Raw genomic sequence first — 27,857 nt, 5'->3', positions numbered from 1 at the left:
TTGCAGTTCTCACTAGCTTACATGTATATCTCTTTCAACAGGCAACAACCTTAGTCTCAAAGCTTACCCACCCACTGCAAAAAGCTGCTATTGTGTAACTGTTCTCTCAGCCCCTTGTGCAAAAAGGTCAGCTAACACCAGTCCTGCACCAGCATTACCTTTCTAGGAGCAGTCAGTAGGTGATGCCGGAAGATATTCATGAGAGCTAGTCTGAAACTCAATGTGATACAACTCTTCCTCTTTTTACCTTTCTAAAGCAAACTTGATGCAAAGAGTGATCTCTGCTGTAAAGTGTCCTGAATGGCTTCCTATTTGCAAGCAGTTTCCCATATTTTCTTTTGCTTAAGCCCTTTGTGGATGTTCTCCTTTAAGACATGAACTGAGTGCTATGAATTGTTTTCCTTTGCTGACACCTACCTCGTTCTTATGAAATCCAAGGAGCTGAAAGGTAAATACCAATACTTGCATCATAAAGCTCTGTAAACAGGTCTCCAAAGGAAGTCTCTCCAAAGAGCTGAAGCAGACTTCTGTAGCGCTGGGGCTGTCATGAAAAGCAGCCTCATTCCTAGCACAAAAAACACGCAGTCAGGCTCACCGTTTGAGTAAGGCAGATCTATTTCAGCACCATAACATTTTATTAAACTACACTATCAAAATCACATTGATGGCAGGGAGAACATTGCTATCAGTGCATATTTTGTGTACTAAGACTGTAGTCGTAGCCTCCAGCACTTGCTGAGGAAAAGGACATTGAAACAGAATCCTTCATAGCCAAAGAGACGGTAGAAAACTCTTCTACAAAAATGAGGGCAGTTAGGGGCTAGTTGTAAGATCAAAGGGAACCACTTCAAGTCAAATCAGTCAGTGGGAGCTATTTTTTTTTAAAAGTTTACTTGTAACTGGTGTTTGTTAACTTCCTCATATGAGATATGAAGATGCTGATAAACAGCAGTTTTCAAATAGCATCCCGTCCCTGCAACTGCCTGTTCACAAACCCACACAAATATTGTGTACTGCTCCTTCACTTGTGAACTGTGATGCACACACTTGAATACAACAGCTTGAAGTATGCTACAGTTATAAAAACCTGCTTCATTTCCTAGAACAAACAATAAAAATTAGCAGAAATACATTCTATACAGAAGTAAAAAAAAAAGTTGTTTCAGACAAATAGTAGAATACACCAGGTTGAAGTTAAAAAGTCTGACTTCTAACACCTATACAGCTATTTCTAGTCTCCCCAGGCCACCGCCATGTAACACGCCACAGCAGTGGCTCAAAGCTGCTTTCTGGCGCAAGCAGGGCAACCAGCAGCCTTTCTAAGCAAGCATCCTCCGGAGCAGTTCATAAGAAGCTTTTTTGTAACAGGCCTTCCAAAGGGCTGCAAATAGAGGTTGATATGAAATAAGGCTCTTTACAGTCTTCGTGCGAAGACTTGTATTTCAGTAATGTTTTGAACGGTGGGAACATGGTAAAGCAGTTGTGTGTTCCACCGCTCAGGACAGGCTCTTGACAGAGTAGTGGAAGGCGAGAATAGTTTGCGTTCAAGAGGAGAGGAACTATACACATCAGTCCCAAAGTGATGGGTCTCTCACATAGAGGATTGTTTTAAAATAATGTTCTCAAAGCCCAGCCAGCTGGGGTTCTGCTTCACAGAGGGGTTTGGCAGTGCATCGGCATTTTGGGTTGTGTCAGTAACACCCATCCTTCCAGGAGTCGTCCACAGTGTTCTGAGTGGTCTTTGCTGATTGAAGAAATCTGTTTTGAGAGACAAAGAAGTCACTGACAGCTACAAGATGCAAAGTTCCAAGTAATCTGTTGGTGCACACAGGAATGAATGCATGTGTGAGGCTTCAGTTCACACTGGGCTTTTGCAGCATCTGTCATATGACAGTGTCAGCAGCAGCCTGCCGTAGGTAAACTGCTGCAGTCACACAGGCACCCAGCCTGCCCAGCCCCTGCACCAGGAGGCCCACGCAACAGGTACAGCAGCAGCTATTTCAGGCAGCTTAAAGCAATTGAATATGAATAAATACTTCAGCAGAGACCTATTTAACCTGCTGTGCTACATTATGAGCACTGTTGTGGGTTTTCCCACACCTGAGTCTAGAACAATTTTTTTTCTTGCAAGTATGATTGAATACATGAAATACAATCCAGTTGTATGTAGAGTACTGCTACAAGTCAAGCACTTAACAACAAAAGCACACTAAAGGGAATTTTTTGGTTTTTTAAGTAGTAGATACAAGTCAATTTAAGGCTATAAACAGACGTTTAAAAAGTACAATATTCCTTAGCAGGCTGATATTCAATCAAGTTAATTTCCCATTAAAAGTTCACATTAAAATTGTGCTGCAAACAGCTGTAAAAAAATAGCTTTGGGCAATTTGGTAGGGGGCTTGCCACAGACAAGAATACAGCAGATGGCTGGGGATGATGGGATAAGAAAACATTGCTCGAATGGCATAAAGCAGTCCATGCATGTAGTTGTTAAAGCCATTTTAGAGGCTTTAAGGAGATTGGATATGTTCTAACTAAACAGCTGTTGCTTTAGACTATCTGCAAACTTCAGATATCCACTGTCTAAATATTTAAGTATCCAATCACAAAAGCTAAAGAGCTAGAAATAATTGTAAAACAAATCCAACTGCATCATACTGGGTTAAAATACAACCTCAAAATCAGTTCACTTATGCAACAAGAACAAAAGTTATATTTTTTGGTTACCATTATGTTTGCTTTTTTTATGAGGTTATTTTAATGACATAGCACAAATCATCAGGGTTCGTCTTAAACATATTCCTATTTTCCAAACCCTTCTAAAAACTCATTAGGTTTTGGACAATGCTCACCTAGAGTTCTAGCTAAACACTAAAAAAAAATTATTTTACAAGCAGCAAAGTTAGAGCACCACAGTCAGTCATCTGGGAAGTTTATTATATTAACAGAAAACAGAGTTTATTAGTCTTTTGAACGATTTTTTTTTCTTTCCCCAAACCAGATGTATGCACCAAATAAAAATGTTTCATAATGTTCATTTCTTATACAAATACATTTGAGCCTACGGCTCCATATTTTCCTGGACAACTAGCTTTGTTGAAAAAAAATATAAATAAATAAATAAAAAGAATTTATTTTTTAAACTGATGGAATACTGAGGCACAGAATATTGTATGACTTGGTCACAGGGCATTTAACCAAGAAGCTGATGAGTTCTATCTCGCCTATCACTTCACACATACATTCACTGAACTTAATTTTAGTGGTATTTAAAGGAACTGCAACCCTTTATTTCCTGACTGGCAGCAAGGTACTTAACCTCCATGAACGTAACAGCTTTGTGCCACCCTTTCTTTAATGGCTTCCCAACCCTACATCTAAACATCTGTATTAGAGCAGAGTCTAATTTCCATATTCATGGAGATCCATAGGCAGACACTGTATTAAACAAAATCCATCCAGGTGCCTCTCATGAGAGAGATTTAATGACCAGTTTGAGAATTCCAAAAACAATTTCCCTGTTTTAGCTACGATTTCCTGAAAATACCAGGACAGATGTGCTAAACTATCATCTCCTACAGCTTCACCTGCTGAGACCGTGAGATCTGAGACTCAAGCTGTTTTCAGTAGTAGACATCAGTAGGTCTAACCCAAGTTTATATCCATGGCACGCTTTAGAAGAATTCCACGATGAACACCACTCTATTAAAAAAGTTTCTAATTTGTGAAATAAAGGCAGACATTCAGGTCTGTGAGTTTTAAGATCTTACCTCTTGGACGGTGGCGTCAGCTTGCTCTTGGGCACTGAAGATCCTCCAACAGACGTGCGCGCTTTAATGGGTGAATTTTTGGCCACAGTGACCATGTTGCTGCTTCTAGTAGCGGAACTGCTACTCGAAGAGCCTGTGCTAAGCGAAGAAGCCTGTGGCTTTCGAACTCCGCTAACAGGATTTGTGTAACTGCAGGCTTTTACCGGCTGCCTGGGTGTTAACAGAGAGTTTGTGCACGACCCGGCTTTCATTGGTTGTCGCACTGTTAAGGGAGATTGCCCAGCACTGGAGGAATACCTGAGCTTACTGGGAGCCAGACCTAGAAATGGAACGACAAAGAAAGAATAACCCAGTTGGCAACAGTATTATAAGAACACATCAGGACACAAGGCGTTTTAAGGGCCTTGGTTTTAGTCAGGGAGGTTTAAACAAAAAAAAAAAAAAAAAAAAAGAAATGCACTACAGCAATGTGTGGAAGCATTGCACTGACTTGCTGACGGTTGCTGAATTCTTGAAAGTCGACTGCTTGGCACCTGCAGGTCCGACTCCAAGCTCCGGCTGCTCCTTACAGACTCTAGAGCTCGAAGGCTCGTCCTGGCTAGGTTGGGCATGCTGTGGCGCATCTCCTCTGAAATCAAGAGCAAATTCACTGTTTGCTGCTTCTGGTAGCAACCAAGAGGTAAAACTGTTTAGACTATTAAAAAAATCTATGTACTTAAAAGTAGACAGGTATAGAACTAATTCCTGAATTAACTATTTCCAGTAAATAACAACACTTTCAAAATGAATGCTTCAAAACATATACTTTTTTTTTTTTTTAAATTGTACCAAGAGCTCATGACTAGCTTACCTTCGCTGTTCGCGTACTTCAGCCGGTCTTGCATCGGACTTTGCACAGATCTCCTTGGGGGGCGGATACGGGAAGTAGATGCCCTACTATAATCTGCACTGGAAGAAGGGGACTGGCATCTGGGTGAACTGAGCGGAGATGGTGAGTATCTGTGAGCACTACGGTATGACAGGGAACAGTCATAATCATCCTCATCCTCAAGGCTGTATGTATCGAACTCCTGGTCACTGTAGGTTCCTCTTCGCAGGGAGTGAAGGGAGGCGCTGGAACTGCGACGTGATACGGAAGCAGAGCTAGAGGCACAATCCTGACGGAGACCTGGAGGCGGAGGGCAACATAGCTCAAGGTCATCGTACATTAAAATAAAAATTCCTTACCCATAAGCAACACAAACTCAGAAGCAATACTTGCATCAGTAATTCATTTCACCCTTGAAGGAGACTTAAGCTAATATAACTGTCTTTACTGAAGGCTCTCTAAGCACACTGAATCCCTAAGCTGGAACAGGAGTCACCCATATCAGCATTGTTTAATTAGAGCAAATAGTTAATATTCAAAATGACCTAAATTACTCCTTATATCACATACATGAGCAGCTGTGCTTGTGGACTATATATTGCCATGCAAACTCTGTTAGGTGAGCTGTGTAAATGAGTCTAAATTACACTATGAATTTTTCAGTGCAGTTAATTATGCACCCACCAGCATTTCAATGTGAAACAAAGATTTGAACTTCTGCCTCCAAGTGATAAAAGACCTGCATTTATTGATATCCACGGTGCATCTACCTAGTTTGCTTATAAGTCCTCACCCAATTTGTGCCTTTATTTAAGATTTCTTGCCTAATAAAATGCAAGCAACTTCTTACCAGTAACTGATTTAGCAAACTAGTTGATTGGGCTTTTGAAAAAACTGGTTAGTCAACATTCTGAAAAACTCTCTTCTCGCTGCATTCCCGCCATCGCAGGGATTAAAAAAAATATGTGTAATTGTCTACTCACTTCCCTTCACAATACAAATATGAAGAGGGTACATAGTTCTGAGGATGAAGCAATCTTTTCATACCTCACTAGAAAGTCTGTGATGTGACAGGATTTCTCTGACATACTCTTTTTTTTTTTTTTAATGATCACAAAGCATAAGAAAATACTTGAGTTTAAAAAGGAAAGGGCTGTTACTTGCTTTATTCACTTTAACAGAACTTGCTGCACTCAAGCGTAATGACGCAGTAACATGATCTTTTGCTCTTTTTGGTCTCATATTCAAATTACTGTTTCATAACATCTTTTATATTTATAAAGGTACAGTACTAAAAGGAGGTGTTCATCAAAAGAAAAACAGTCTTTCATTTTCTGTTTCTGGTAAACCAAAATCAAAATCAATAATTAATTTGCACAGACCACCAGATCCTACAATTTTGTTCCACCTTGATCTTCAGTCAGGACTTCTATAAATCGCACTGAAGTCAGCAGTAAGTTTTTACCAGTAACTTAATGGGAACTGGCTCACGGCCCTGAAATCCCCACATTGTGACGCAGACATGCTTTATGCTTGGTTAAATTTGCAGAGCTGTCTCTAAGCACTTTACCAGAGAAAAGCTAAAGTTGTAATTTCAGCTCTTTCAGTGTTAATGCTCTTGAACTCTTGGTTTACTCAACACAGCCATAGAATGCAACCTGCATCTTCTGTGAGAAACACAGCTTGTAAAATTCGGTTCTCTAGACAGCTTCTAATACGATTTCAGGCTGCAGTTAGGCAACCTTGTTCAGAAAAACAAAAATTTACAAGCAAAACTGTTTGCTGGGTTATTTTCTCAGCTGGATCAGTTCCCCAAACTGACACGCACTGCAGCTCCACAGCTGCTCATGTGGGCTGAAGCAAGGCAACAGCAACCAGTCAAGCAACTCGATGAGCAGCTGCTGTCTGAACTGCCAGTGCTACGGAATGGTTACTCATGAAACCTCACCTGTATTTGAGAGACGGTCTGGGTTAGAACATTTTGAAGACTAAAGGGTGCTTGCACATTTAACAAGGTTGGGGTTTTGTTTAATACTTTCAAGACTATTCTCTGCTTTAAGAGGTATAATCTCGAGAATGTTACACAACTGCTAAGTTAAAGTGGCAGTTTGGGTCTGTAGACTTTTAAAGGAAGCCCTTGCAAAACACAAAGGTTACAAATGATCTATTAAATCCTTTTGTTGTTGGGGGAAGAGAACAGTTGAAATCCACCTACATTTCTCTACAATTCTAAAACTGTATCACACAGAAAATCGCTGTCACGTACTTTCTTCCTGAAGGCGTGCCATAACCTGGACATCAGTCAAGTCCTGCAGTTTGTATCCCATAGAGATGGAGTCATCAGATGTGCTCAGCTCACTGTCCACAGATGACTGAGAGCTCAGTGCAGAATGCATGCTCAAGTAACCTATAGGAGAGAAGAGGAAGAATAGAAAAAACATTCAACATCCGCATACAAAGCAAGAACGAGCAGAAGAATATTTATTCCAGTAATAAAAATCAGTACAGTTATGAAGTTGAGGTATGGTTGCTAGAAATAATTAAGAAGTTAGCAGTGACTTGAGAATACAATGCTCAGGGTTTTAACCCGCAGTTCTAAGGAGGCAGAGAGTCTGGGTGGGGAGAAAATTGCCACCTTCTGGACAGAAGGTAACAGAGATATATATATTTGTAAGTTCAAACTTGCCAATAAGATCAGTATTTATTATTTCTGCCTATTTTGAGGAAGGGGCAGCTATTGATTTAGATATTAAGCAGCAGAGCTACATGAAGCATCTGCTAAGGTGTTGATGAGCAGGAGGAATAGGAGTAAAAGGATCCAAATGGCTTTCACACTACAATACCTCAAAAATCATTCATGCCATTTGCTTACGTAAGGTATAGTTTATACAGGATTACATCCTCCTCGTTTTAGAGGTTTATATGCTTCTTTCCTCCCATCAAAAACCAAATTCTCTTTCTTACAGGAAAGGATACAGCTTATACATACAGCAGGTCATGGAACCTTTACTATAGCAATAATAAAAACCAAACTGGAAGGATCTTTCTGCCAGAGAAGCCTTTCATAAATCAGGCATTAGAAAGAAGAACAACCAATTTTCCTTTAGAATAATAAATAATAATAAAAATAATCATAATTAGCAAGTGCAGACCTTCAACTGCTATTACTTTTTCTGAGGTCAAGCAAGGCAGTGTCTTCCATGGTGTACAAGCACTACTACTTGCCACAGAAATAGGAAGACAAGAACAAGGTGTGTAACTCATGAGTTATACTGGTACTTGTTCTTCAGATGTAGACAGCTTGCAAATAACCCCATGTACACAGAAATGTGGTATCACAACAGCTTTTGGGTTTCCTCCAATACCTTTCTTCCTGGCAACTTGCTGTTACTGCAGTAAGGGTAAGCATCACCAGCAGTTAGCCCATCTCCATCTGTAGATGGCAGGCAGATGCAGGCAATGTTACAAGAGTCTTGCTGCCATTCCATCAACATGAATTTCAGCTCGGGGTAGTATCTTTGAAAGACAGCACAAGAGCTGGTGAATGGTTATTACACTAGCCTACCTCCATCTTCTCCCATATTAGAACATCCATACTGCTTTGTATATATAAAAAAGTATTACTAGAAAAACTTCTGGAAACACAGGAAGGGATTAATGAATCTCAAGCCTCTACACAGCAAATGTGCCTGTCCATGCTGCTTGTTACAAAATACCACAACATGCTCCTAGCATAACTAAGCCTCAGACCTTCCAACCTGTAGAGCTATTTTAAGAGACAGCACCCCGTTACCTTTGAAGAAATTACAAGACAAGGTTGTCTAAATATATATAGTACTAAATGCAAAGAAAAAAAAAAACAACAACAACAACGAAAAAAACACACAGAAACACAACCAATCTGATAGAAGATAAAGCTGTAGATATGCGAGAGCCTACAAACACTTGCCATCACTTGAAGCTAGAGTAGGATTAAGGAATACAAATCCTGCTCAGACAGAGATTCAAGCTCATCACTGACACAAGAAGCAACAAGTAGGCTGTTACAGCATCAGCAGATAAATCAAGAACAAAACGTCAGCCTCCCATAGCATCTGTATGATGTCATTCACCATCTTCACTTTAGCTCGGTTTTGCTATCTGTTTTCTAGCGAAAAAAAAAGGTATTGAAAGCAATGCAGCTACTTGACTAATTCTCAACAATACTACTCCAAGTGACACTTGAAGTAAAACATTTTGTCTGTTCTGTTCTCAGCAAAACATCTACAAATCGTTCCTGAACAACCCCTTCAAACAATAGTTAACTCCTCTTGTGCAAGAAAAAGCAGCAGATTCCCAATGTGATCTCTTCAAGATTTTCTTTTGCACCAGTTGTTAAGGGTAGTAATGGACAACACTGAAAACACACGTTTCAAATCCAGGTGTAAAACACATTTCCTACATGGATATTGAGCAAAGTGCTTTCTACCGATGAACTTCAAGCTCCTCATCTGAAAAGGTGTAACGTTTTTCCAGTTTCAAGATGCTTACATATTGCATAGTACTGTGACTGTGGTGTAAGGGACATGTGCGTGCATTACACAACCACACTCACCCTCCAAACCAAGACACTGCAGTATTAAGACTGAACTTAATTCCAGGGACTGCACCTCTAGGATGCAGTATAATGAATAAACTACAGGTGCTCTAGAAACATTTCACTGATTAAAAGAGGAAGGCTGAAGTGCTCTGGTGCAAGCAACAGCTAATGACAGAATGCAAAGTACTACCTGACACTTCAAACCCGGGAAAAGGACAACCAACTTATCTTGTGTTAGTTGACAGACATGATGATCTTCCAAATATCAACATATTCCCCTTTCTGGCTCTCCAGAAAAGGTTTAAAGACATTCTGAGGCCAAGAATAACAGAGACTTCTTTCTCACTGACTGAATGCGTGTCAGTCTAGTTCTCCTGTGACACCTGGGCTTCAGCGTCTCACAGAAATGGCAAGGATGTAATAATGTAAGCCTTACCCTACAGACATGCAGTCTGCTTGACTCACTATATCAACTGTTCTAAGCATGCAGAAGTAGTTGGAATTTAGACCTTGATATTATTTTGAAACTTTTTGCAGCAATAAAAGCACAGAAAACCATCTCCATAGAAGAGAAGATGAGACTGGATGGGAAAGAAGAAATCAGAAACAATTTTTAGAGCGTAAGAAACGTTCATCAATTGCCTTCTTCAAGTTATTTGTTAGTTGACAAAACAATGTTAGTAATAAAATGAGAAACTACAGAAGGTTAAGAAAAAGTTTCTCCTGTCACACTCTCATAGTCCACCAGAGCAACTTCAGAGGGAAAGAAGGAGAGATACATGAATAATGAATCATTTTAAAATGCAGTACACGCTCTGTATGCGGTCAAACTGCTCAGAAGAAACTCAGGTGAGTTTTTGATCTTTGTAATGGTCTGAATTTGCTGGCCTTCTGTAAGTATATTTAGATGTTGATACTTGATTGTTATTTGTGGACAGGGAAAAAGAAGTTATTGAACAAAATATACATCAGGATTATATAATTTATTTTTTCTTTCCTGTTGTGACTATCACCTTCCAGTTTAATACAGCTTTTTTAAAAGCAAATTTCCAGCTTTAGTTGTGTGTATCTCCTTGTATTTCAAATTACAGGTCTATTTAGAAACACTCAAGAAGAAAGGAAAAAAGCCAAAAAACATTTACATTCTATCATCAGTAAAATCTGTAGTGGCTCAACATTGCAAGATGAACTGATTATGGTTTTCATTTCAGAAGCTTGGCAATACGGATTTTGTAAGAGCTTTAAGTTACTGTTGAACATTTTTCCACTCAAACTGTTAGGAAAGCTCTGTTTTTCTGAGAAATAAAAATAGATCCAAATCAATCAAGTTGAAAATGAACTTTGAACTCTGTCAGCACTTACACAAGGTATGAGTTTTCAACAACTGAAATTAAAGGGGTGAGGAAAGGGAAGAGCCACGGAACAGGTGCATAATAACCCTACGGGGAAATGACCTGATTGATCTATGCTCTCTCTTTATGTGGTACTCTTGACAACTTCAGATTTGCAAAGTGGATGAAGAATTTTAGAAGTTGCACAGACACTTCAGTTTTAAGCAACAGTAACCGTTTCTATATGAAAATGATGAGGTCATAAATCTAGATTTAAACCCTGATGCTAACCATCTTCATATTAAAAAACAAGAAAACCTATTACAGATAAAAAAGAAGTTGATTTAGAGCATTTTTCCCTGAAGAATTCAACTCTCAAAAATAATCAGGTGTACATGCATCCTTTTGTTTACAAAATAGAGCCAACCATTCGTTTCTATTTACAGCAGAAAACCAGCAGATCTCCTGCAGCTGTGAAAACATCCATATGCAAGGTGGTTGTTGTTGTCTTTAACAGGTTCTTTTAACATCAACTTTCAATCCAGAAACTGTTAAACATGCTTTATGTTTTTAAACATGCAAATTAGGATATAGCATTCTCCACAAGTAAATAAATAAATAAAACAACCAAGGAAGACTCTTGATAATAAGCGAGGAGGCAAAGCATTTCTACTTGGAAACTGAGCATAAAGTGCATCAGGGATCAACAATGCTACTGAAAGAGCCTACATGGACTCTTAAGGCTGCAGCTTAAAAGCAGACGCAGACTTGAGGCCAAGGCATTTAGGAGAAGCTTCATTATTATAATTCATTAATATACGCTTCTAACAGGAATTTTGTACAAGTTGCCCTAAGTTACAAAATCTTACTCCAAACACAATGAAGTCTGATGGAAAACTTCTGCTATTTGTGTTTAGTTTTTCATTCAGACAGTTTACAGACATGTCCTGGACATGATGCGTTTTCTCTTAAAGCACGAGGCTTCTTTTTGACTATATTAATCAATATTTTCAAAAGAAACTTCACAAGCTCAAGCCAAAAAAACAATAACCAAGTAACTTTATATAGTTAATACCTACATATAACAACATTATTCAAGACAAACGTGTTTCCCCCCCAACAGCTGTTTTCTATTTTAAATCTATTATAATTAGTACAGTTTAAAAAATATTAAAAGTTATAAAAACAAAAACAACAAAAACTACAAGACATTTAGAATGCAAGGAGGTTTTCTCCCCACAATAGATGAAACCTGGATAAGAGAGCAAATTAAAAGGAGAAAACCCCATGGGTGAACTTACAGCTCTTGACAGCTTTTCCCTGTGTCCTTTAGTAATACTCCTTGCATTTTAAACACCACAGGGTTGCACTGCTCTACTGACATGCCATACCTGAGCTGCCACAGGTTAGTAGTGCTTTGTTAGTCGATTTGAGATGCCCGGGAGAGTTTAGTGCATTGCTAGAGGAGCATGTCTCTGTATTCAAATTATGTGCGCTTGGCGATGCCAGTGGACTGCAATACAGGTTTTTCCATCTACTGGCTAGAAGGAAAAATACAGAAAAGCCACAAAGGTTATCAAATTATTAAAAAAAAAAAACAGAGCATAAGTTAAAGAAAGGCATTGGGTCAAACAAAATTAAATGTTGTAAAGGATGAACTTCGAATGAGACATCCTGATGGCGTCAGTTACAAGATACAGGAGGCAAAACAGCGCCTGTTCCCTTGGCTCACTCTGCCCTTTAACTTGTTTTTATCACTTCTAAAGAATTCCAAGAATAACTTCTGAAAACAGCTTTGAGGAAGTTGTATATTCCTGAAAGTTTCAATGCTGGTCTTCAAAGATGACTGTTTCCATAAATATCTGTCACTTTTACACTCTGTCTTCATTTTAAAGAACTCCATTGAACTTTATGTTTAAACGTGTATCATTTTGAATTCTTAATGACAGAATTAAACCAGCATCAAAACTATAAAAGCTATGACTTTAAATTAAAAGGAGAGCAAATGACTATGAAAAACAGCTATTCTGAAATATTTATTCAACACAGACTTGCATGCAAGTTATTGAAACGATCAAAAAGAAGCCAGGTAGCAAAACTCAGTGCATCCATGCTTACTGAATTTGGAAATAAGCAGCTACAACATTAACAAAATGACTCACTCTGTGATCTGCATATATTCAAGGGGTGCTGAATTACCCACCCCTGAAATCCAGAGAAGAGTAGCTCAGGAAGTGCGTGAGAATTCACCAAATAAACACAGTTGTTGGTCGCCCACCTCCCCCCCAACACACACAAATATTAAGTATTGTAATTAAAAAGAAGACTACAAATAAAAGCTTGATACATTTCAGTTAGAAAGCAAAGAGTTAATCAAATCAATCTTCATTTAAATTGTTAAGCACAGATGGTTTACAGAAGTAAATGAAGTTTGTTCTCAAACTACATTCAGTTATCTTAAATCAGGAATTTCAAGGCTAAACTCAAAGTGAGCCTGGTTGTGAGCTGCGCCAAAACACAGTTAGGATATAAACTTGAGAAGCCAGCAGCCTCTGGCTTCCTATCACTGAGTTAGAACTACTGCTCAACCTGAAATCGAAATGATTGTATTCACATAGAAGACAAAGCTGGCACCCATGCAGACAACTAATTCTGTACCAAACTGGGGGTTGTATTTTCAGCAGTTAACATCAAAATGTTAAAATGTTAATTAATAAAATGTTAATGGACTCTGAAGTGTTAATTCTTGCAGAAACTTCACTTTTTAAAACACACAGCTACCCACTGCTTTGCGTTTAGGTGCTCGTGATTCAAACCAGACAGATGGGGCTGCAGCATGTCCCACTCTGCAATGCTTTTCAATGAAGAGTTTTTAGAAGAAAACAATAAAACTAGATATCCCTCCAGCTGTGGGGAAAATCACAGCTGCCTGTAAAGAAAGCTATATGATATAGAAAGCTACACAACAGAAACAGATTATTTATTCACTTCAAATCCCTCAGTGTCTTGGCTATGAGCAATTCACCTCAGGACTTGCACATTTTAAATACAAACCAGGAGAGCATTTGAAAAGACAAAGGTAGGATTATCCACCAGATGGTTTCCAGGTGATGGACTATGGATATGTAGAAATAAAATAACAACCTCGGTTCTGTAATGAAATAAACTATGCATCCGTTCTCAGAGCTTTTACATCAGTGAATGATTAATACGGGATTGATCCTTCTGTGCTTTGAAAAAGGAAAATAAAAACATCTCCCTGCCCTGTTTTAGAGAATGATAAAACTGGAAGCAAAACTAGTTTCCCAACTCACACCGTTTCTGCAAGTTACAGGTTTTAACATTTAATTATTAGAAGCTCTTAGTGTCAGACAATTACTTTACTCAGGTAATAACAGTAACAGTAAGATACAATAAAAATAATCATCATTAGAAACAGTCAACATCACTAGAACTTTTTACTTGAAAAAAGATGTAGCAATGGATTTATATAACCACCCCCCCCAAAAGAAAAACACACATTTTTCGTATATATTTTTACATTAAAGGTTTTTAAGTATAAAAAAAATCAGTTAAGAGTCTGAAAACACTGACATGAATTGCAGTGTTTTTAGGCTCTGCACACATTAAAAGAACAGAAAACAAGGCGGTCAATTTGGCATTAAATTTGTAGTGTCTGTATTAGCATTTTAAAAAGATACATGGAGGCAAAACAGCAGGGTTCCTCGTTCAGTCTATTACTTGCAATCAGCACAGTTTTCTTAACGTTTACAGAACAATCTCTTACCCTGGTCAGCTGATGGTACTACCGTGGTAAACCAAAAGCAGGGAGGTTTTCATACAGCGACAAACACTGCTGTACACATACGCAGTAAGAACACAACATCTGAGGGTGCTGCCTCTGCAGATACTCTCCAGTACAGTAACTGCAAACTTCATGTCTCTTTGTTACTCCTCGATAACATAAAGCATGCAAGCAGAAATAAAAAGACACCTGAAGAAGCAAAGCCTGTAGTTGACATACCTTGATCCAGCCTGTTTATCAGAGTTCGGCAGGCTGCTTCTGTCTCAGGGCTGGGGTTGTCCAACACCTGGCGGCACCATTTTAAAGGTGAGCCCGTTTTCTGGTCTGCGGCAGATTTTCTCGGGGACACGTACAGCCTTTGTAAGGATTGCAAAGGGACAGCAGAAACGCCCATTAACTCATGCATGCAAGCACAGAAGTAGCATTTACTGAAGTATACCTAGCAGTAAGCAACGGAAACGTCACCCAGCTTAAAAACAGGGGAAAAAAAAAATGCAGACTCAGAAACCAAATGTACTACCATGATAGTTAAATTCACTTAAAAGACAGCTTCACAGAGAAATACACAGCCTCTGTGAAGCAAGCTTCAGGCCTGACATGCTGCAATACTGCTGGAACTTTTAAGCTTTGAGTTGAGCACCAATTTCCATTTGGCACACTCGCCATCACCTATCGCCCCTTCCTCTCCCTCCATCCCTCCCCTCCAAAAAACATCCCATGACAGAGATGGCAAGAGAGACAAGGTGATTCTAATTTGATCTTCATCTTCTTTTAGAAGTCTTTAAATGTTTGGTTGGTTTTTGCTCTGTTGAAAAACCCTACAGGTCTGGGTGTTAAAGCTGTATTACACAAATGTCTAACATTTGTCTCCTGTCTTGTAACAGCAGCTCTCAGGCACTGCACGAGTAGCATAGGGACTAGCCACAGTTTGACAGGATAAGCAATTTAAATAACACTTTGGAAATCTTCAAACAATTAGGGAGTATTAACTATACGTTACCTTTCCTTTTTTAAATTGTTGTGTTAATTAAGTTCTAACAACGCCCAAGTTTTTGACAGTTTTAATACACTTAGCATCATTTTGCAGGACTAGACTTATGTATAAACAGTTTAATCAGCTTAGAGCCTTGGATTATTTACAACTGATTATGCGTAAAGCAGCATCTTAACTATTCCATAAGTAGACAATTCTCTCAAGAAAGGTCAAAGGGTATAGTTTCTGCATATAGTTATACGTACCTTGCTTCAATATTAGAGTTCCACTTAAGTTGTCTTGATCTGCACATGCTAAAATATTTATTGTGCTATGAATGCATTGTTACAAAAAGGTATTTAATAGAGCATTCTCCTGGAGTCATCCAAAGCATCATACAAAAAGGATTCACAGGTAGGGAAGCCCGTTCTGAGATGACGAACTTTAGGACCTCCATCTGGGCAATTAATGGAAGGGTCTGAGAGGTGATACTTCTGAGCTCAGTAAGAAGCAGACAGCAGACTGCTGAAAGCAAAAACTTTTCTGATCTTGTTAACAAGGTCGTGAGACTCTCAACCAAAGGCTCAAACTACTGAATTTGCATTGAAGCATACCAAAAGATGTAGAAATCTCCCAACTCTTTGAAATCTTTGAGGTATCGAATACCTTTCAGGAAGAGAGATGCTTTGAGACTAAATTTTTGGGGTTGAACATACAATAAGCTGTTGGAGAAGGTTAGTTGTTCTTTGCAGACACAAAGTCTGCGGCTCCCAAGTCCATCTGTCTCAGCAGGGCCTGCTCAGTGCCCCTCTTCCAGCAGGAACATTGTATGCTGCGGCAGCGAGACACATGAAGTCCTTCTGCTCTGGTTACTCCTCACACTGATATCTCATACTCAATTCAAAAAATACCCCTTCCCCCAACAAAACTAACATAAATCATCTGATATTTTAGTAATTATCCCACTAATTTCTAAAAAACAAAAACAAAAACAAAAAAAAAACCCTCATGTTTGAGCTACATAAACATTCTGTTGAACTCTCAGTTTTCAGGTGTCCTACCCATGAAAGCGATGACTGGCCTACAGAAAACAAAGAGCTGCGATATTTAAAATACCATACCAACATCAGAACGCCCATCTAAGCTACGGCCCTGTCCCCTATCCTGCACCCAGGTTCAGACAATGTAACAACAGATCGACCCTGAAGCTGTCCTTGCACAGAAAGCTCTCCAGGACTCCCACACCTTTGCTATTTGGGGCTACCAGAGTGAGCACCTCCATACACAACAGCTCTCTATAGATTTTTTTTTTTAAATCGTATCTTTTTGGATCCTTATCTCTCTTCTTTTAGCACCCCTGGCAGCCAACTGATGCGCTGGGACACCTCTATTCGCTTGCTGTGAAGCTGTCACCTCCTATTTACTCGTGATATTGCCCAGTTCTTGGGGAAGGGAGCTTCCCAAGGGGAAGTTCTTGGGGAAGGGAGCTTGGAAGGCAACTATTCTCCATTGTCTCTTGACATGCCGCCCACAACTTTACTGATCTTAATAATATTCTTGCCCCTGGCCAGATCCTCTTTTTGGGGAGCAGAGAGTCAGTCTACGTAGCCATGTCTCATGCAGAGGCTTTTTCATAGCAAGCTTTACATAAAACCACACACAAATAAAAAAAATCCCAAAGCTAATTTGCTATGGGGAAAATAAGTGCTGAGAAAAGGGAAGGCAATATTCCCGAACATACAATATTATCTCTTATAAAAGACTCCAAAAGCAAGCCTTGCTGTTTCTGCACGGGCAAACGAGCATTACAGCCACTCAGCCTGAATAAAACAGAGAAAGCGAAGCGCTCGCTCTCGCTGGGTTTGTTTTACAGTACAGACCAAAAAAGCAGCAATAAAACCATCAAAAAAAAAAAAAAGAGGCCAACAGCCTCCTTAGGGCAGGTCACGCTGTTCTTTGCTTATTTTAGGTTTAGGGAGAAAATCTTGCTCTACTTCGGGAAGTACGTGTTCTACTCAGATCCTTCTAATCATGTTTCTACCCAGGACCGCACCAGCAGAAAATTACGATGCTCGTTTGATTGCTGGAGCCGCTTCCCCGCGAGGCAGAGCAACCTGCTCTGCGGTCTGCCAGAGGGCTCATTTTTTCAGCTGACAAGTCTATCGGCAAGAGACGGCCTCACTTACGATTTAACTAAACTCAATTAAGTAAGGACAACTCAATTTTTCAGAGCACTGCCAGGCAATTTCTAGAAAGATAACGCCTTCGGAGGAATTCTGCCTTGATTTCACGAAGTCCGTGCTGCCATCTTCCTTTTTAGCAGCTTTGGGCACGGGTTCAACGCTCCCCAAGCTAACTCGTCACAACGCGCTCTGACCGCTTATTCTCCCACAACTCTGCACACCATCAGCTGACAAACTAAACCCACCTGCCCCGCAACCAGAAGCGAGGATCTTTCTGGACAGTATTCAGACCTAAAAGTCTGTCCTTACTACTGCCTCTCCCAGAGTGCCATTCTCCATCGCTCCGGTGGCACAACGGCCACAGCAAGCGAGGGAAGTTAAGACAGCGCCACGTTTGTAGCCCAACTCGAACAAGTTTTTGTCTGAAAGAGGTTTTTGTGACAAAGTAAGTTCACTGTGCTCTGTTTCCAAATATGCAGGGTATTGTTTCTGGTAGTTTCACCCTGTGAGCATGTTTGATTTGTCAGGATAACTTAATCCAGTAATCACTGGAAAAAATGTACTCAGGCATGCCATTAAGCGTGCACAAGGCTGCCAGTTTGTAAGTCAGCCAAAGTCTTTGGGGTTTAGCAAATACCTGCTTAGTGAATAAGCTTTACCTTGCACTCTGTTCCTACAACTCAGCAGTTTTTGGAAGCAAGCATGTTCTGTTTAAAACAGCAAGAAGTTATGCTTTGAATATTTCCTTTTGTCAAATCACAAATGAAAACTAACCAATTGTTTAAATAGTTCCAAGGCCTAACACAGAGTTCAGGAAGTAGACGCTTGGGCAGATATCTATTCTGTTTGATATATCGGAGATTTGCTGTGTCATTCATTAAATATGAATGAGATTTTCTACAGCTTCTGTGAGGAAATCCTTACACAATGCATCCTTAGTTTCTCCTTACTCTGCCTGCATTTCGCTTTCCCTATCAAGTATTTTGTTAAATGCACCTCCAGTAAGAGGCAAGTGGGTTTAGTTGGGCAGTGAGCATGTGAGGTTTTTCTTCCCTTAAGAATAATGGAAGAAAAAGTATTTCAAAAATAAATCTGCGGCATTCTTTGCAGTTTATTCCAGTGTACTAACAGCAAAACACCCTCTAGCAATTTTCGAGTGTTACAGGATACATGGGAGCCAGTAGCCACTATTGTTTGTTTTAGAAAATACCTCCTTAGAGAAAACAACCAAACAAAAAGAATCTAGACGATACTATGACAACTTTCTTAAATTGAACTCTTCACTAAAAAAAGCTTCTTTACAATTTAGTAACGCATCAGATCAATTGTAAGAGCAAAAGTCAGCAGTGACTGAAAATTTAAGGTCCTAATCTTGCAGAATATTTACACAAGTCAACCTGTAGATCATGAGATGAGAAATGGGGCTGCAGAAAGTTCTATAATTAATACACTTGTAAGTTACATTGAAAATAAAATGAACCCCGGTTGTTATGACACAAGCTTGGTTTATTACACGTCACCTACAGGCACTTAGCACCAGTACACGGGCACTGACACATGGAAACAGAAACCTGAGGTAGCTAAACGTGTTTAGAACAATTTAGATTTATAAGGTACACCTCCACGGTGCTAAGAAGGCAGCTAAATTCTTCTATAAAGCGAGCATTTCAAACGCACAATGCGCTCTTTTGCCTTTCCTTTACGTATCAGCCTTCAGACAGGGTGGATTTTCAGATTTATTACTGTGCTGCTGCAGTTCCCAGTCTCAAATCTAACACTGCTGTTGAACAGAAATATCAGTAATGGAGTGCTGTGGAAAGCAACGGCAGAAAAAAAATTATATATATATATATATATACACATGGTCCATGAAATGACAGACGAAAGAAATAAGGAGAAAATCCCTGTGGGAAACACTCCTCAAACACAAGCAGTAGAGCATTAGCTAAAAGAGCAGTTTGAGCTTTCATTCCCAAGAAACAGAAACCGGAGAAAGGAAAAAACCAGTGCGCAGCAGATCCCAGAGGCAGCACCACCTTTTTATGTCTCTCTAGTGACTAATCCTGCTGAACAAACCACCAAGGATCGCGGCACTAAGTCGGAGGAGCTTCCAACACCACATTAGCTTAATCTCCTGACACGGCCACCCGTCTGTAAGAGCGAGGGGCACCCACAGGTCCCGTCGGGGAGCGGGGCAGCACCGCTCCTGCTGCAGCCCCCCGAGGCCCCGCAGACGGCCCCCTGCCCACCCCTCATTTCAGAAGGAGCCCTCACCCAGCACCTCCAGCGCATCAGGACAAACTCTGGCATTTCAGGCTTCCCCCATCAAAAGTGACCGAAATCAAAAGGCTGCATTTTGCACGCAAGCATCAGACAAGCTGGTAGGCTCTCCTTTCAGCTAACTCCGCTCAGGCACTGGCAATTACCAGCACTGAAGGCTGCTGATGGCAACACTACCTTCGAGCTGCACAGAAAGGTCTTGAAGGAGCTCCTCTGCCCAAGCATTGCGCACAGCGGGTCAGACGTTGCCCCAGACATCCGAACGGCTTCCTACAGCTAACACAAAGGGCTGCTAAGACAAGCTGGAACATCAGGAAATGGTTTTGAGAAGTCATCAATACATTATTGCCACAGAGCTAGCTGATACGGTATTAAAAATACCTCCAGCAGCTTTTCATAAGCTAACCTGTCTGAAAAACTGACACTGCGCAAGTTACTGTCGCTAATCATGCGGTTGTTGGCAAGGGGAGATCCCTGGAGAACTACTGCATGGCCTCTGAAACATACAAAGTGAGTCCAGAGGGAAGGCAGTTGGAGCTCTCCCCAGCTTAGAGTGGGAAGATGTCACGTTTCCAGGATGCTGTTTTGGTGTAATACCTGAGCTCTGTGCAGAACCCCTCGTTCGGTGGGACTTCTCCAGAAGCTTCATTCCCATCTCTCACGGCACAAGCTAACAGCAAGGATACCCTGCAGCGTATTGAATTAAACGCCGTAAAACTTGAGCCAGAGCTAATGCTGAAAACATACGCTCCAAGGAAGCTCCTAAATAGCAATCTATTTGTAGGAACCGGTCATACGGTTGGCTCAAAGATTATTTCAAGGGGTCCCTCCCTGCTGTGTGGGGATCCTGGGTTCAAACAGGAGGCAACACAGCACAAAGGTGACGGTGGCACAGCCTGCTTTCAGTGGGAAGACATGATTTGGGGATGGAGACCCTGCAAGACACGGATGAAACAGCCACATGGGGATTCACCCGAGTGGCCCAGGGATTCATTCTCCTCTTCACCCCACAAAATAAAAAATAACAGGATATAAGGCCGAGTAGATTTGTACATTCATGTAGACACCCATTTTACAGCTTTTCCAAAAAGGAACTCAACAATTTTAAAGGAACTTAAAAGATTTTGTTGAATTTGCATGATTGTTAGGTTTGAGTTAAAAAACAAAACAAAAAAAAAAAGGCAGAAAAACACACTAGAAGTCTACCTGAAGCCCCATGTTAACCTGCTGGCAGTTTAGCTTTAGCCCCGGGGATGCAGAACTTTTAGCTTAAAGATCATCTCAAACAACAGCAGTAGCACTACTGGGAAGACGTGTCCAAGGGCCTCTTCTTTCCTTCCACCAAGAGGAAAAGGGAAGCTGTTCAAGGCAATGCGTGGATGGAGGAGTTGGTACTCATCCCAGTAACAGAAAAACAGGCGTTGGGGGACGGAGATAAAAATCGTCTAATCTAGTAACAAGGAGAAAGAGTGCAAAGCCCAACTTCTTCAAAACTTGACCATTTTTCTCTCTCTCTTTCATGCAACGCCACACCAACAGGAACACTTTGTGTTTCAGAGGTGGGTGGAATTTGAATCATTTCATCATAATTCCAAATCCTCTCGCCCAAGTCTTACCAGGAAAGATAACTGACAATTTGCAAAGCACCAAACCAGCAGCAGCGGTCTGCATAACAAAATGCTGAATACAAATCACCGCATGAAGAACATCAAACTAAGCTCACAGAAAACTGTAACTTAATTCTTCCACTTGGGGAGTTCGCAGGAATGACAAACGAGGCGGGACGACTGCACGTGTATCCTGTCGGCTCCCTTCTGCCTTTCCACAACCAGCTCAGGAGCTGACGTGCACAGAAGCGTGCCACGAAGGACCGAGCTGGAATCTAATACGGGGCAGAGACCACTGAAGCCTACGCCAAACATCGTGCTGAGCTGGACAGCACAGAAAGCCGACTTGCCCTCAGTTGGGCCTCCAGGATATTTACAATGTTGAACAGCTACTTGAGAAAGCGACCTACGGATGCAAGTCAAGGGACAGACACCAAAGAAGCGCAGAGTACCGTTACCGCCTGTGATGCCGTACCTCAAGTTTCACAGGAGCTCATTCGTCGCACCCTTGTTTCTAAAAACAGCCCACGAGACACCAGGTCTTGCTGACACCGAGGGAAGCTGCACTGTTAGCCCAGAAACGCCTGCAGTCTGAACCAAGGAACGGTGTTTTCAGTGGTGCAGGAACCGAGACTCTACTTGTGCTTGCAAAGACCTGTGGCAACGCCTCTGACCCACTCCGTCGTGCTTCCCCCTTGGCACTCCGAGTGCAACACGCTTTGCTGTTAGCACAGGTGGCAAAAATCCACACAGGAGATTTTGCTGGAGGTTTCAAACCCTGTAAATCACGAGGGCACCAGCACAAGGCCACCCTCCGGTTTGGGCATATTCTTAAAGCTAGAGAAGTGACACGAGGATGTTTTTTTCCCCATTCCATATTTGAAACTGGTTTATATTTTAGAAAACTGCAACATAAGCTCTCGGTATTCTTTATGGTATGGAGCATCATCCCACCTACCAGAAGATATTAAAGGAGAAGGTCGGCACACCGAGAGGTCGTGGCCGGTAGCAGCCTGTCAGCTCAGCACCGAGAGGGGAACACAAGCCGCAGGGCGCTTCTCAGAGACCACCAAAAATCATAAATGTCAAAGATGTGCTTACAAGATTATCTTCCGTATTAGCTATTGCTTTTTTCCCATACATATGGTATTGAAAAAGACTGCAACTATGACAATATAGTAAGCTATTCGCTTTGACTAATGCGCTGCTTGACATATTTAGTTATTACTTCCGTCCAGGCAGCACAAAATCCCCCCAGTCAGCAAAGCCACCTTATTAAAGTTGATCTTAAATCCGTATAGCATTAGAAGCTTTTCTTCTTTTTTTTTTTTTCTTTTAAAAAAAAAAAAAAGAAACACCCACATAACCACTGTTATCTGGCTATTGCTGATGGGAACCCGAGAATATCAGCACAGACAGCATATGAGATGTTCTTGCAAAGTGAATTTCGGATACTTGGCACTAAGCACAGACATGCACTATTAATTCGACATCCATTATTAGTTCCTCACTTTCAGTACTTGGTAAAGAAGAACGACGTTATTAGCCACCAACTCAAGGGGAGATTAATAAACTCAGCCTCTGAGTGCAGAATCTCTCCTGGCTTCATTTCACAGTATTCATTGCCCATATAAATCTCCAGCTGTGCCTGGTTTCTTTATCAAGACAACCTAGTTTGAAGAACATCTCGTGTTGTAGGCTATAAGTATATATGAAAGACTGGAAATAAGGAAAATTACCAGCTTGTTAAATATACCAGCTTGTCAAATACATCCCCTTCCCTCCCCCCCCCCTTTTTTTACAAAAAAAAAATCTGATCAAAATGCTTTGTAGGTATGCTAGATTTTCAGTGATCAAGTTAGAACCAGTATTTGGGTGTCCAAATGAGGCTTGCATCGTGACTGTCAGTAGCAGTTACAAACAGATGAGGAGTCACATGTACCAGCTGCAGCCAGGAAAGGCGTGCAGGAGAACTTTCTGACTGCCCCAGGAAAATAAAATAAAATTAAAACAAAAACAGCACACGATAAATCAATTTTGAAGAGCACTTCTAACTTTATGAATTTTTTTCCAAAACTAACTAATGCTGAAAAGCAGTCTTCCCGCATTTTGCCATCAGAAAAATGCTTTCCCTGTTTTTTAAATAATAATAATAAAAAAAAAAAAGGTTTGAGCTGACATCATTAAGTTACTGAGCTCCATGCCATTTACAAACAAGCTTACCCTCACTTGCAACAGCTAATGAATTTTTAGATTTTATGGCTTGTTTTGTATTTAGTAGCCATTCTGGAATGCTATCTTCACTGCCAGATTAATCTCCAGCTAAATAAGTTTGGAACACAATTTGTAGATCCCTGAGGCTATCCTACAAAGTCTTAATTTTAAGAACTCTGGATAAAATCTCCAGTCCCAGTTATTGCATGAGCTGGAATTAGCCTCAAACTTTAACTAGTTTTGGAAGGGCAAGGGAAATTAATCTGCTGATTTATACAGCCAGCTGTAAATGAGGCTGCTGGTGGAGCCCTACAAAGTCAGGTCAGTTAAGGATGACATCATTGATCTGTTTCAGATCATGTCGCTAAACAAAAGAAACCAGTTAACTGCAAAGAAACCATATTCAGGAAATGGAAACGGATTCTTTGGCGATATTAGTGAAAGCCACAAATTCCAGATGCTCTAGGATCTCAGTTCGTGTTTTGCTAAATACTTATTTTAAATACAACATTTGAAGCTTATGTACAAAGATTAAAAATCCACTCTTCTGCATGTGTTAATGAACTAACAAGGAAAGGAGGATTTCTACGCGTGCTCCAGCAGCTTCGGCAAGTAAAGAGAAGGACGAGCTTTACAGTTAAACTGCTTCAGGAACAAAAAAAACTTCTGACACAGTGTTCTTAAAAATAACAACGATCAATAATGTTAGGCACTTTCTTGCTGCTAAAAATCAAAGCATTTGATATCTTTAAAAAACATCGCATGTTTAGACACAGAAACTTGGAACTGCAGCAGTGCGAGTTCTACGTATTAGCAAAGTTTCAAAATACATACCAGCTATCTTCCTCCTCATTGCAGTTCTCAAGTTCTAACACTTTCACTTCATCCAGAGCTGTGTTATTCAAAAGACTTTCTACATCTCCGCAGTTTTCATTTGGATTTTGTTCATGTATTTTAACTGAGGAATCAATACCAGCAACGACCACGTTTCCCATAAGCTCTGTGCTATTACTCCCATCCATACGTGAAGAACGCCTAACGTTATCATCAGTCTTCATTTCCGCCTTGTACGTGTTGGAAGACAATCCCTCAGTGGCACTGTTACAACTATACTGCATTTGGGCATCTTTGTCTTTTTTTAAGCAATTGTTCTCTCCCTCCTCCTTCCTGATTTTGCTTAGCTTGTTGTGCAGATCTGCCATTATTTGCAACTCCTGCTTCTCAGTTATAGCATTGATGCTATTATTTATTTCCATCCCATTGAGACCAGAGTCATGGTTATCCACGCTGGTGTGGACCTCACTTGGCGTGGTCCCGAGCAGACTCCTGCGGCTCCTCGTTCTTAGGTGCTGATTCTGGATCTCCAGCCTCCGCACCAGCTCCTGCAGCTTCCGCACCTCCTCCAGCTCTGGGCCAACCTCCTCAGATGCCGGCTCCGTGTCGGGGCCCATGGCAGAATTCTCCGTCGAGTCTCGCCCTAAGCCAGGCTCCAGAGCATGATCCTGCTGTATGAGCGGGGCGCTCCCAGGAACTACCATCATCCAAAACGCGTGGCTTCACTGCAAGACACGACAAATGTACAGGAGCTCTGTAAAGACACACGATATTCTAAACAAAAAACTTAGACCACCAAAAACCCTGACTTCCATAAACATAAGCTAATGGTACTGGGGTACGAGGTGACTGAATTCAATCAAAATCTAGTGAAAAAGAACAAATGCATCAGTACGAAGACTTTCAACACAAACGAACTACTCTTTTAAACACCTGGGTATGCAACATTTATGCTACAAATCAGGCCATATAAAAGGAGCCTAATTTAATCACGCACAATAGTTTAGTCCCCATCTGGTAACAACCAAAACACATGAGAAAAAACACTGATGGAGCAAAGTCAGGAAACATAATTAACAAGGTACTGACGTCAGACAATGACAGCATTAAGAAAATGGTAAAAACATCCTTTGTTTGCTACCAGGTTTATCCTGCAAAACACACATGCACAAAAACACTTGAAAACATTTCTGTATCAACTTATATTAAGGTCTGACTACATATCAATAACTACAGATAGGAACTTCAGTTACTCTGGTACATGAAAATAAGCATAACTAGTGTCTTTACTGGTGTATCTTTCTGTTGTCATCGAGGACACAGAAGCAAGATGTGAATGCAGCAAAAAAAAAATAATAAGGCAAAGAACATAGAGACAAACAAATCCCCCCCGCAGATGACATATTCCAGTAAGCGTTACAGAAGGAAGCCATCTCTTTGCCTTCCTCACCCGAAGCACTACAATTCATCGGGTGGCTGCAGGGGCCGAGGAGTGTGCAGGGCTCAGGCAGCTTCACACCGCAGCCGTGTCCCAGCCTCCGGGAAGCCATAAAGCGATCCGTTTAACAGTAATGGGCTGCTTCAAAGCGCTGCATTTAGCGGTAACGGGCTGCTTCGGGTGCACGCTCGCAGCACGCACCCTATAGCCACGCCAACGCTAGTCCTCCCCTGCGCTAGCGATTTACCTCAGCGTTCAGTTTCGACGTGTTTATTTCCGATTTGAGTCTTCATTGAAAAGCCCCCGATAGGAGATTAATGCTACGTGGAGCAGGTAAACCAGGCACCCCTAAAAAAAATATAAAATTAAATCCTGTTTTGCAGATGGATGGCAAACGGAGGAGTGGCCGCAGGGCACGGCTCAAGGGCTCTGCTGCAGGTGCTGCGGCTGCATTTACCCCGACATTTGGGCGGCTGGAGCCTGCCTGTTCTTTCTTCCCCCTTCCTCCGCCGCCTGAACACGGTTTGTGCCGATGCCGGTGCCCCCGGCCGGCGGCAGGGCGATCACCACACGTTACACCGAGCGCACAAAGCGCACCGGGTTAAAACCCCGACCGGCTCCTGCTTGGGTACCCGCAGCAGAGCAGCCCCGGGGAGCGCACCGCTGGCCCTTTTCTCTCCATTTATGACAGAAATCCTGCCGGGTCTTTATTTCCTATGTGCCACATGAATTTGTAGGGCGGCGGCGTGGCTCCTTAGCCACTACCCAGCAGGACCGGCCGCGGGGCTGAGCGCACAGCACAGACCGCACGCCGCCGGCAGGCACCCAGCGGTCCCTCACCCATCCCCGGACGAAACCCCCCGGCCCTAAGGGGCTCCCTGGGGGTCCCTGAGAGGCCGGGGGGCGCTCCCTGGGGCACCCGGGCAGGGGGAGCCCGGCCCCGTGAGGGCGGCGGGGCGCGGCCGGACCGGGCCCTCAGCCACGACCCCCCCCCCCCGATTTTCCCGCCCTTTTACCTCAGGCGGTGCCCGCGGGGAGGCTCCGCTCCGCTCCGCTCCAATCCGGTCCGGTCCGGTCCGCCCCGACCCGCTCCGGCTCGATCCGGTCCGGTCCCGCCGCCTTTCCGCGGCGACCGTTGGTCGGAGCCCCGCGGGCCGGGCGGGGAGGGGAGGGGAGGGGAGGGGGCCGCGCGCGCATTCGGGCCGCGGCCACGCCCCCTTCCCTCGCGCCGTGCGCGCGCCCGCCGCCTTCCCGCGCTCTGCGCGTGCGTGGGGCTGAGGGGGGCGCGCGAGGCCCCGTTCCCTACACGGGGCTGTGAGGGGAGAGGGGCTCTGAGGAGACCCCGGCGTTTGCGGACAAATAAAATACTTTTGGATTCGTGTCTTTAACTCGTTTCACTTCATATTTTTTTTTTTTGGGTAGGAGGGTAGGTGGGAGAGGGGTGGTTGGCAATTCTTCAAGAACATAATATAAGCTTTATTATTTTTAGAATAAGCTGGTAGTTCGTTTTGGGTGACGCATCTTTTTATTAGGGGGGATGCCATGAAGGGATCTGTGACAGTGCTTTTGTGACAGGGGAGGGCAGCTCTCTCCCTATAGACCATATAAATATTAAGGTTGGAAAAGACCCCCAGGATCGTGAGGTAGGTGAAGGATGGGCAGTACCACTAAGAGCAGCCACTACCACAGAAAAAAATTCACCCAGCCCTTTTTATTGCACTTCAAATGGCACAGTGTGGATCAAGGCTCCCTTTTGCCCAGGTAGCAGCCAATTTGTGTGTGCGTGTGGCTATCAGACCATAAATTTGCTGAGCCAGACCCAAGCCCAGCCCCTCATGCACTGGTGACTCCCAGTGCCTCCCCCTCCAGTAAAGCAGTGACTTTAGGGTCATGGCCTCAGGCCACTGAGAAGAAAAGAAAAAGAAAAAAACTCACTGAGCTCTGTTATATGGTGACACAAGTAAGCAGGCTGCAG

At 42.0% G+C, this 27,857-nt stretch overlaps 1 protein-coding gene across 4 annotated transcripts; it reads right to left on the bottom strand.

The window, feature by feature from the left end:
- Positions 1 to 601: 601 nt before the first annotated feature.
- On the bottom strand, positions 602 to 27,132 carry LOC118245299 (SLAIN motif-containing protein-like). 4 transcript variants are annotated; one of them, XM_035541339.2, is made up of 10 exons: positions 26,899 to 27,099; positions 26,130 to 26,230; positions 24,445 to 25,169; positions 14,573 to 14,709; positions 11,940 to 12,089; positions 6,905 to 7,045; positions 4,621 to 4,938; positions 4,261 to 4,398; positions 3,771 to 4,089; positions 621 to 1,758 (listed from the first exon to the last, which is right to left on the bottom strand). In XM_035541339.2, the coding sequence occupies exons 3-10, from the start codon at positions 25,149 to 25,151 to the stop codon at positions 1,692 to 1,694; spliced, it is 1,977 nt and encodes a 658-aa protein (XP_035397232.1). In that variant the 5' UTR covers positions 25,152 to 25,169; positions 26,130 to 26,230; positions 26,899 to 27,099; the 3' UTR covers positions 621 to 1,691. The 4 variants fall into 4 exon arrangements, with proteins under 4 accessions (XP_035397234.1, XP_035397232.1, XP_050569289.1 ...); XM_050713332.1 differs by lacking the exon at positions 26,899 to 27,099 and adding an exon at positions 26,340 to 26,414 and having other exon boundaries at positions 1,097 to 1,758; XM_035541341.2 differs by lacking the exon at positions 11,940 to 12,089 and having other exon boundaries at positions 602 to 1,758; positions 26,899 to 27,132.
- Positions 27,133 to 27,857: the final 725 nt, after the last annotated feature.

This window comes from Cygnus atratus, chromosome 13 (genome assembly GCF_013377495.2).
Source record: "Cygnus atratus isolate AKBS03 ecotype Queensland, Australia chromosome 13, CAtr_DNAZoo_HiC_assembly, whole genome shotgun sequence".
Taxonomy (NCBI): domain Eukaryota; kingdom Metazoa; phylum Chordata; class Aves; order Anseriformes; family Anatidae; genus Cygnus; species Cygnus atratus.
Note: the sequence above shows the minus strand (reverse complement) of the source record. Positions and strands in the feature narration are given on the sequence as shown.